The sequence below is a fragment of the Aedes aegypti genome, chromosome 2 (genome assembly GCF_002204515.2).
Source record: "Aedes aegypti strain LVP_AGWG chromosome 2, AaegL5.0 Primary Assembly, whole genome shotgun sequence".
Taxonomy (NCBI): Eukaryota; Metazoa; Arthropoda; class Insecta; order Diptera; family Culicidae; genus Aedes; species Aedes aegypti.
Genome location: NC_035108.1, coordinates 28713567 through 28725119, shown reverse-complemented (window position 1 = coordinate 28725119; position 11553 = coordinate 28713567). Strand labels below are relative to the sequence as shown.

The 11553-nt window shown below is 37.2% G+C and overlaps 1 protein-coding gene across 10 annotated transcripts in view; it reads right to left on the bottom strand.

Moving 5' to 3' along the window:
• Positions 1-7008: 7008 nt before the first annotated feature.
• LOC5573236 (rap guanine nucleotide exchange factor 4) overlaps positions 7009-11553 on the bottom strand; it is a 1027655-nt gene continuing 1023110 nt past the window's right edge. For all 10 annotated transcript variants that reach the window (XM_021840357.1, XM_021840363.1, XM_021840360.1 and 7 more), the window contains 2 exons: positions 7866-8044; positions 7009-7802 (listed from right to left, as the gene is read on the bottom strand). In XM_021840357.1, coding sequence (XP_021696049.1) covers positions 7678-7802; positions 7866-8044 — 304 coding nt within the window. In that variant the 3' untranslated portion in view covers positions 7009-7677. The remainder of the gene's footprint in view (positions 7803-7865; positions 8045-11553) is intronic.

The following is an 11553-nucleotide window of genomic DNA, read 5'->3' as shown; positions in this document are numbered from 1 at the left end:
ATAAAACCGCCGACACGAAGGATGCGTTTTATAATTGTCTCGACAAGACCTACGGAGAGAGCCCAAAACATGACGTGAAAATTGTTATCGGGGATGCCAATGCTCAGGTCGGAAGAGAGGATTTTTTTCGTCCAATATTTTTTACGAAGAGCCTTCACTCCGCTACCAATGATAATGGCCTAAGATTAATAACTTTCGCTGCAGCTAGAGGGATGGCCATCAGCAGCACCTACTTTGCACGCAAAAACATACGAAAGCACACCTAGATGCACTCAAATGGCGAGCTCTGCAACCAAATAGACTACGTTTTGGTGGTCGCCCGCCATTTATCGAATGTCATCGAGGTGAGGGCCCTAAGAGGTCCAAACATCGATTCTGATCACTATCTCGTTGTCAATAAAATTCGTGCACGGGTGTCTACCGTGACGAATACAAGAGCACAGCCATCGTCGTGTTTCAATATCCAGTGCTTATCAACAGAAGGTGTAGCAGTCGAATACTGCCGGAAGCTTGATGAGAGGATAAGGAGAACCAACGTAGACGACAACCTCAACAATCTGTGGGAGTCTATCCACAGAGCGGTGATCACAGTGGCGTGAGAGGTGTTAGGTACTACTCAGAGACGACTTAGAAACGGTGATGAGTGCCAAAAGAAGAATGCTGCGAGGCGAATGTTGTCAGAGAGCGGTACAAGGAAGCGAGAGCAGCCGAAAAAAGAATTCACCGTAGAAAGAAAAAGCAGTATGAAGAAGATATCATTACTGAGGCGCAAAACAACATGGAACAAAATGATATGTGGAGATTTCACGAAATTGTCAATGACGTAAGGAGAAAAACAACGCCGTCTCCCATTCCGTCGCCCATAGGCCTTTTCATGTGACAGATCCGTCTATGCATTTGTTTACATCGATGGAGGACGATGCTAACGCGAGCCTGTCATTTTCATAGAAGAACTGTCAAAGTGCTTCCCGATCAGCTGATTTGAGACGTCATGTGAATAGGCCTATTGCACATGACGACCGTGAAGATGTTGACAGACAACAACTGGCAGCCGTCCGATCAATCAGTACCCCCCCACCAGCCTCGACCGCATCCTGGCCTCTAACTCCTGTAGAACGCCGAGGCGGCTTCGATGAGGGACCACGAGGAAGCACCTGGACGAGGAGGCAGATCCTCAACGAGGGAGTTAGAGCCAGAACTCAGGTGGCTTAGACGAGGTGCCCAAGAATTGGAGGCCAGGATGCGGTCGAGACTAGTGGCGGGTTCTGATTGATCGGACAACGAGCTCGGAAGAGCTGGAGGAACTCGACAGCAAGAAGGAGCTTGGATTGAGGTGCAGTTGACCAAGCGAGGATAGTGCAGCTGACAGGATAAGCTCGGTGGAAAATGTGCGGTTTGGAGGTTGTGTAATGAGGAGGAGTGAGGGAGAGCAGGAACATCGCACACCCTGCATTGCAGATGGCTGTTGGTAAGTATTGTATGATAGAGGTAAACGAGATAGATTGTAAATATGTTGATACCCAGACATGAAATAAAAGAGAGGTGCTAAGCTGGTAGCAATGGAACCGTTGCCTCGTTGTTGTTTTGTAGTTTTATTTTCAACAGGTTATGGGCCCAGGAACGTGTTCTTACTATATGTATCGTTCTGGAGGAGGATTGGCTGTATAAGCCATGTGGCGCAGCACGGTATCCTCAGGAAGGTTGGATTGAAGTAGTGGAAGAAATTGTGTATCTTGAATAATAATGTTACCCGAGAGGTGAAAAGGTGACTTGCAGCTGCGACGCGAGTAGCGCTTTTTACAGGCTCCGTAACCAGCTGAAGACTAAGTAGCCCGTCATTCGTTTTGGCGGCCAAATTGACATTGCAGCTCGCTATTTAAAAGTGAAAAAACTCAGTCCTCATAGTTGCTATTGATACGGAAAAGTATCACTATATGCGATTACATGCAGAAAGTATGCTAATACTTGTTCAGCTACGTCATTGCAATTCTAACCGATTTTTATTAATTCGCCATTGTGGCATGATTTAGCAACAACCATCAACGACGCGTACAAATTTCAATGATGGCATACTTCGCCTTAAGTCCAGTAGCCTGCAGACCAAGACAATATTCGCGCGGTTGTCCGACATTTCGCGGTAAACCATTCCGCGCTCAACCATTTCGCGGTTTGTATCATTTAGCGGTTTACCTTTTTGCGGTTTGTACCATTTCGCGGTACCGTAATCCGGGGTATCATTAATCATCTGGATAATATTGATCGGAATGACTCATCTTATAATAAGTTGGTATCATCATTTATTGATGGAACATTTTCAATGCATGAGTGTTGCTTCTCTTTCTTATATTTATAAGCTAATAAAAATTAAGAGTTTTGCGAAAATTGCGTTAACTTTATGCGTAAATTTATCAAGTTTGCGAAAACATGATTTGAATGGTTAAGGATTACACTACCTAAGATTCATGTTTCACATAAGTTCTGCAAACGATATGAGCAAGGAAAATGCTAGATAGTGAGAACCAAAAATGGCATCGCTAAAAATGATTCCGTTGTCAAAACTTTCACAAGTATGTTCAATTAGGAAACATTGACGAATTACTGTTAAGAATGCAGAATTTGCTTTGGAACCCGAGGAGGAAAGAATAACTCGCAATAACTTATGCATACCATATTTTGGTATCATACCATAATTAGGGATTGTCCAGTTGTCAATACATCATTTTGGTATTATAATGGTATTTAAAAATAATGTCTAAAATACTTCATTTTGGTATTCGATAGCTATTGAGCACTGCTGGAGGTATTGAACTACTATTGAAAAGTCTCACTTTTATATGAAAATCCATAAAGTATTATTTAGGGATTTTACCTCTTATGCAGGGCTCATTCATACCTCATTCAGGTTGTAAGTATTGGAAATTTTCTGGTATGGAATACCTCAATTTGGTATTCAGTAGTTATTTTCTTCTGCTCGGGAAATTGCTTACCTTTAGGCGTATTCCGCGGTTCGAGGTATTTTTAATTTTAGAATAACTCAAAAAGTAAATGACTTGTAAGCGTTTGGACTTCAGGGGTCATGATTTAAGTAAGTAACGACATTTTCAATATTACCGAACGTTGTTCACCCATGTAATCAATGTCACCCCATATCAGCAAAATCAAAAATCACCTAAAACATTTTTTCAAACATGCTAAAATATTTCAAAAAACAAAATACAGTAAATAGTAACGAGATATGGGTGGCAGTACTTGTTTTAAAAATATAAAACTCGCAACATTTGCATTTTCGAATGAATTATTTAAGAAATATTCTAAAAGCTGATCAATGTTACCCCGGATTACGGTATGCCATTTTGAGGTGTGGATTTTCCTATGAGTTGCACTGAAAATTGTTGGCATTATCAATAATAACTTTTTTATCGGTGATTTACCCTTCTTTTGAACACAGGCAATCTTTCAAATTGCACTGTTAAGATATTTGAAACATTTCGAAACAAACCGCGAAACGGTATACAGCGAAATAGTACTACCCTCGAATTAACATGCCGATATACGAATGCGAAAATGGTAACTTTGGCAAAGCTCTCAGTTAATAACTGTGGAAGTGTTCATAAAAACACTAAGCAGACTCTGTCCCAGTGGGGACGTAATGTCAAGAAGAAGAAGAAGGTACTGGGAAAAATGTGACAGAGGGGGGAGGGATGTCTAGAAATCTCGAAAAACGATGGACCTCATATTTGAATCTCCCCTGAGAGCTTTTTGTCGCAACTCGATCTTCATCTGTAAAGCAGATCAATTTTACATTGATTTGGCAAGCATCAAAAATATAACTCATTTGTTTTTTTTTCCTAAAAATCATCGAACGACGGCAAAGTCAAAGAATTTTGAAATTTTGTAGTCGACATCCAGTAAGGTTAATTACCACGATGATTATCATATCATTCAGAGCCAATCTTCTGAATATACCTGCTTTTTAGATGAGCAGTCTTTTTACAAATGATCACAATTTTTCAAAATTTTGACCTCTTCTAGGGAAGATTCTCCAATACCCCCTTTAAATAAAACAGTCATTGTTGAAAATATTAAATCTCCACGTTCTTCAGTTGAAAATTAAGACGACATGTTGTAATCTAAAGTTCTCCAGCGATAAAGGGAAACCCTCAAAGGGGAATTTCTTCCACTTTCATCTATAACAGCTCTCGCGCAATAGGCGCCATGCCTCCAGCTCCGACCACAGGTTGAATGAAGCGAACTAATTAAAACACTTCCGGGCTAGCGCTTCCGGTCATTGTTCAGATGCCTTTTGTGTGATAGATTTAAGCTTAAAATTGCGGGATGGAAGGAGTTTCTTTAATTTTGATACACTTGAAATATCAGTTATTTGCGCAGTTACGTTTCAGCGTACATGATATGAATCAGGTTGTTAGAAGTTGAACATTCGATTAAAATCTATTATTATCTGGAGTAAACTGCCGTACTCGCATATCTGTCCCATGCAGGAGGCATTAGGAAAACGAATATGAAGATTTAAAACTGGATTAGCAAAAGCTTGGGGTCGCCCCCTAAAAAACACACAAAAGTATTGTTGTGTTTACATGTCTAATTAAAACTCTTTATTTGATAGACAATTAGTTAATGTTTTTTGGTATTTTTAATTTTCTCACCATCTTGAATTAATTTCGCATTAGAACCGTAATCTTATATACACCTGATTCCGTTTTTGCACGGGGGATTTCAGTTCGAAATTTCAAAAACCGTTCAAAAACATGTAACACCATTATCGACGTTTCATGCTAAAATAAGGTTTTGGCGAAAAAAATATATGGAAACTTTTTTAGCACGGCCGTGTAAAAAAAATCTGTGCAAAAACAGAATTGGGTGTACTTCAAAGTGCTGTTTGTCAATTTTTGTCGAAAAAAAAGACTATTCAAAATCAATAAAAAAAGTCATGCAAGTTATCGTGTAAAAGTTTGGGGTCACCCCTCTGTATAATAAATTAATCGTTTAAAAGTTTGGGGTTGCCTGCGATGCATGCGAATCATTTTTGTTGATTTTTCGATCAAATTTAATAGTTTAGGGGGAGATCCCCCAGTACCGAACACTTAAGCCACTAAATTCATAATTAAAAAAATATTGATTTTATGGGCTCGTGGTACCCATTTATGATAAATATTATCATTTTTATAGTGTACAATAACAAATTTGAAAATATAAATATGAATTTTGACATTGCGTTTTGATGGTGTATTTTAGTACCAAATTAATCATCTTGAAAGGTGGCAACCAATACCGGACACGATCTGGAAATGTCTCGAATTCTATAAATTTAAACATTATTGAATGTGTACACTATAGGAATAGTTTATAATTACCAGTTCAATGCATTTGCAACATTTACAAGAATAACTTGAGTTTTTCTTAGTTTGCAAGATGCCTATCGAAAACCTCTTTCATATATGATGAAAAATAACACATTTTACGATGTTGTTCTGAATGTTCATTCTTCTTAATTTTATTGCATGTTCGATACTATGATCGACGAAACCCATGAAAAATGAAAGAGATTTTGAGACACTGATGCAATAATTACAAGGATATCATATAACAAATCAAGCTGTCCGAAACTGAGGGACAGGAGGTGCTTAACCAAAATTGTAATTTGTCCATATTTACTTCAGTTATGGTACAAAATACATTCATACCATCAAATTAGGATTATGTTCAATCATGCTTGCGGGATCCAAAGTATTTTTTTATATTCAAAATAATTACTAGATAGGCTCAAAATTAAGAAAATACGTCAATTTTTTGAAGGTTTTTAAACTTTTCTACTTTATTAAAAAAGGCATGCATATTTCAAGGTTGTGTTATTCTACGCAAATATTAGTCTACATAATAGCTTTCTTTTCTAGTAGTACACCATCTTGATTGGACTATGATTTCTCAATGTTTCGACATTGTCCGGTATTGGGTGCTGTCCGGCACTCCCCCTATGGCTTTTTTTTAAATAAATAATGGGGTACCATTCTGAGGAGTATGCCCCAAGCTCTTGCAAGATGACTTGAATAATTAACGGATGTTCAGTAAAAAAATAGAATGATTCCAATACCTTAGTGTAATTAAAGTAAAGGGTTTAAACTTTTTTCTCTCCAAGAGAATTGCTCTTCGGACTCCTTAAAAATGGGCATGTTTCTTTTCCCTCGGGTGCCATCGAAGATTACGTCGAAACAGCAAGCACTCTGCGAGCGTATTGTACGGTTTTACGATGTTTTGTTTGAGTTGAGTCGTACGGCTGATATGAGCTCCTTCTCCAATATTCATTGACGTTTTGATTAAAGAATAAACATTATGTTGTTAATAAAATATATAATGAATTATTCGTTTCTTTAATTTAACTATATTACTAAAAAAATCTCATTTTTTAGTTGTACACCCGTTATTTTGCGATTTAAAAAAGTTTTCGATTTTGTCGCCAATCTTTGGTAAGTGGTCCTTAAAGATATAATATTGTGGTATTTTTTCTAAAAATTTTGGTCGATCTAATGCTGAGAAAACTAAGTGATGAAAATTCAATTTCATTTTGGTCGAGATAGCGAGATTGAGAGTTTTAATTGTACGTGTAATCACAGATACATTATATTGACAAAACACTGTTGTATATTTTTAGGGGGTGACCCCAAACTATTGCAAGGAAGTGTAGAATAAAACGAAACATACCAGAAGCCCCCAAGTTAACTTCAAACTTAGAATAACTTACGTTGAGACTGTGTGATGGACGCAAGAAACCCATTGTTTAACGACATGCGAGTACATTTTGGTCTGTGACAATTTGACTTAGAATGTGTTCATAGTTCTTTCAAATTTTTTTTTGATGTTTTAAAACAACTGCATAAAAAACACGAGGAAATATATCAAATAAACATGACCTCCATTTGGACGAAAATGCATTAGAACAATTATTCTGATGTGGGAAATAACTATAATTAACAAATAAAAATCAAGAAATAGTAGATACAGAACAAAAAGTTTATTGAAATTATTATCAACAGAAATAAATATTAACTGAGACAAATAAACGATATAATTACAGAACTTAATTTTATAGACAAAGCATAGTTAATGTCAACATATTGTAATCACTTCGTGAAAATATTTTTGGAAGAAAAAAAAACATAATGTTATAATTTTATAAGTACGTGATCATTAACTGTGAGATACTGACTGAGTAAAACTTATCGCTTCAATGTTATCGCATTTTGTACGTAGGTATAACACTAGTTCTCTGTCTGGCCTTTTTTCATCCAATACGATAATACTTGACATGCACATACGCACACATATACACCAGGATCACCGAGAAAGTATACACACACACATATTAGAACCAGACTCGCGCACTCTTCCTAACTAATCCTCGAATGGAGAAAAAAAAAATAGTGATCGCGAACCCCTCCAAAAACCGGAGGAATCCTTCGACGAAACGATATACTCGATATGCTTCCTAAACACGTACCATCCACGTACCAGTATACATAAATTCTACCAAATTATTGTTTGAATGTTTTGCACGGAAACGTTTTTGCCGGTGCGGCTCTGCTTCAGACCCACCGCGCGTTCCGGTCCCCGTCGTTGTTTAGCCCGTCTTCGTTCGAGTTGAATTCCAGTTACTTCTCCGCTTTATGACCGCCGGGGTTCCACCTTCTGGGACATGGCCGTCAGCACTCTTTGGTTGTCGATAGTTCGGAAGCAGCTGATGTATTGGCGAATTTCGTTTTCGTTCTTCGGCGAGGGAGGATCCAATACTGTTTGGAGAAAAAAACAAGTTGCAACTTTCGATGCAATTTGAGCATTTTAATCGAACTTACCAAGGTGCCTGGATCGACAGTACCGTACGGTTCGCATCGTTTGTGCCATCATGTGCATCTTCTCGAAATTCACCAATCCATCGAGGCTGGTTTTGTTGCCCTCGTGGGCGAACGTCATGTCTTTGAGCAGCAGGGGCATGAAGGGGATCACCGGGGGTTGAAGCTTTCCGACGGACATTCTGTGGAAAAATTAGAAATTCATGATATCTAGTGTTCAAATAATTTGTCACAAATCAATCGAGCATATTAAATGTATTTTTTTATAACCTTTTATTCTTTCATCAACTCTCCGCAATTAAATGCAATTAAATCGGGATAATGTTGCACTGTTAGGAAGTTCTAACAAGAATACTAATATCAAATCTTTATGATTAATGAACGAAAGATATATCAATGTCAGAACTTATCGTAACATCAATTTGTACCACTTTCAAGTAGTGCTAAAAAGGCACCACAATTTAGCCATGGGCATAAATACCAATCAGTCTTGAGGGGGCCACGGCCCCTTCTCATAAAAGGTAATTGATCATATAGGATTTACATATAACTTTACAATGGTTGTTTCAATAATAGTTATGAACCGATTATTGTGGCGTACTTTCATACCTTTCCAATTCGGTTCAAGTTAGAATTTGGAAGAATCGTGAAACAGAAACCAGTTTTAAATTTTGGATAAAGGCTCAAAATGAATGTGAATTTCTAACTTCTTGAAGCTAAAACGGATAAATTCACGTTTGAAACTTAGGATTTTTTGTTGTTCAGCTTTTTAATTTCTCCAAACTTCAACAGGTAACAAATAAAATTTTGAAATTTCCTGATTTTTTAACATAAAATTGAATAGCGACAGACAATCGCCGCGATTTCGCAGATATTTCGCTGCATGCACTGTTTGATGAGCGCGTCTAAGCCACAGCGACCAATGCATTGGTAAAGCCATTGCAATGACTGTTTCATCGAACTTGGTAAAATATACAATGTAAATCAAGTGAAATTTAATAATATTTCTAGTCTTTTTTTTGGCAGGCTCGGAAGAATATTTCTAGTTAGTCTTTCAAGATTTTCTCAAACTTGTTTTAGAACACATATAATAAACAAGCGCTTGCTTGCTTGCACAGATAAGGAGCAGCGTTGTCATCACAACTTGAGCTATTTTAAAATAATTCCATATTGTTACGAAGCTATACATCATCGATATATAGGGTGTTCCAGAAAGTATGGGCAAGACTTTACCATCAGGTATCAGAAGGTGATGCAGATAAAAATCTGATTTTCACACATTTTATTGTTTTAGTTATCAAGATATTGAATTTTATACGATTTTTTTCGCTTCCTGTTTGTTGATGGTGCTACATTTCTGGAAGCACTTCTTATCAGTTTTGCACAAATTGCATTTTTCTGAGCGACTTTGTTGTACGAAATTCGTGCTGGGTCATAAATTACGTACAATAAAAATCTGAGAAAATATATTTATCATTGCCGATACGATAAATGATCAGACTATCACTTATTTTATATGAAATTGTACACTTAATTATATAAAATGTGAGTAGATACAAAAAATCTAATTTTTGCTGTGGTCGAATTTTGAAAGGGACAAAACCTTTTCCGTGTACATCCAATAAAACATGTAAAAACCTAAAATTTGTGTTGCCTATTCAAAGGTATAAATATTTGACATAAGTAAATTTGAAATAAAATAATTTAATTGATGTTGAAAATACCTGAAGAGCTATGATTTCGTGAAACTATCGTAGGTGGAGAGAAAAACTGTCTTGGAGAAAGAATAATTCAAACCTGTTGACCCGTTATCGAGCCAACTCGTGACATACAAACATCCATCCATGTTTATTTATATAGATATATCTTAAATCTTCCAAATTTGCCTGGTTAAATGAATGATCCGAATTATAATATAACTTTCATCAAACACAATCTCACTGAATCATGACAATGATTTTTCAACAATACTGGACGGCAATGACGTAAAAATCTGGGATGAGTTCTCATAAAGATGAGGAAAATTTTTACAAAATCTTGGGTAGGATTCTCATGAGATTGTGGATATCGTTTCCATGGAAAACTTTAGAAGATAATCACATAAAACCAGTTTATAACAGAATCTTTGGCATGATTTCACACAATTCTACCAAGGAATATCATCGAATCTGAGACAGAAATTTTCACAAAATCCTAAGCAAATTTCTCACAAAATTTTGTGGTAGAATCTTATAAATGCTTGGACAGCATCGTCTATTTTCCAGAACAGGATTCTAAAATAAATCTTGGAAGATATTCTAAGAATCAAGAGCCGGTTTTCAATTGACTCGAGCAAGATTTCCAGATAATACCAGGTGGAAGTCTGACAGAAAGTTTCATTAGAAAATCCTAAACCAGAGTTGCTTGCTGTCACTATCAACGCTTGAAATTTGCTGATTTTTACAGGCCGATTGCGATACAATTCATTCTGCAGATCATTCCATATCACATCAGCATCATGCTGTTTACTCCATCATCAGTGCATTGATGGCGATATACTATGGATATCACTGATGGATTAAGTTTAGCCTTAAATTGAGCAAATAAAATGGCATTTTATCAGTACGATATTCATGATAGTGCTGCAGATGGATTGAAACTGTGTGTTGACCACTGAAAAACATTAATAGCGTGGATAATTACCACGGGATCACTCATTCTACAGTGATTATGATCTAGAGTGCGATGTCGCATCACTGCTGTTGGTTGTCAGATCAAAGTGATATTGAAAATTCGCCACTGATATTGATAGTTTTAGGACTTCAGCCGTCAGCTGATATGATTGATATTGTGCAACTCTGTCCTAAACATCATTCGCACAAAGTCCAAAGCAAGATTTCTAAAGAATCCTGATATTATTCTTATACACAAACATTTTCCCGGTAACAACGATTAAGATTTTACATAATTCAAAATAATTGATTTGAGATAAACAATCTAGAAAATTTATCCCAAAATGTCGAACCATCTATTAAAATTTGTAATCATACTTAATAGCCTTTAGCTATTAATTAACAAATTCTGCCACACACTGGGGACGGACCTGGTGTAGGGGTTAGAATACAAGCCTCTCACGCCGAGGTCCTGGGATCAAATCCCATCCCCGAGATAGTCACTAAAAATTTCAGTGATGACTTCCTTGGGGCCTAGATAGCCGTAGCGGTAAACGCGCAGCTATTCAGCAAGACCAAGCTGAGGGTCGTGGGTTCGAATCCCACCGGTCGAGGATCTTTTCGGGTTGGAAATTTTCTCGACTTCCCAGGGCATAGAGTATCTTCGTACCTGCCACACGATATACGCATGCAAAAATGGTCATTGGCATAGTAAGCTCTCAGTTAATAACTGTGGAAGTGCTCATAAGAACACTAAGCTGAGAAGCAGGCTCTGTCCCAGTGGGGACGTAACGCCAGAAAGAAGAAGAAGACTTCCTTCGGAAGGGAAGTAAAGCCGTTAGTCCCGAGTTGAACTAGCCCAGGGTTAAAAATCTCGTTAATAAAGATAGAAAAACAACCAAATTCTGCCAAACACTTATGCTTCGGCAAACTTCAACATTAGAATCATAAAGGAAACTGGCGGTATCAGACGTTATAAAACTACATTGCAATTGCTGTCAAACAATGATCACCCAAAAAATTTAGGAAATGTAATTTAT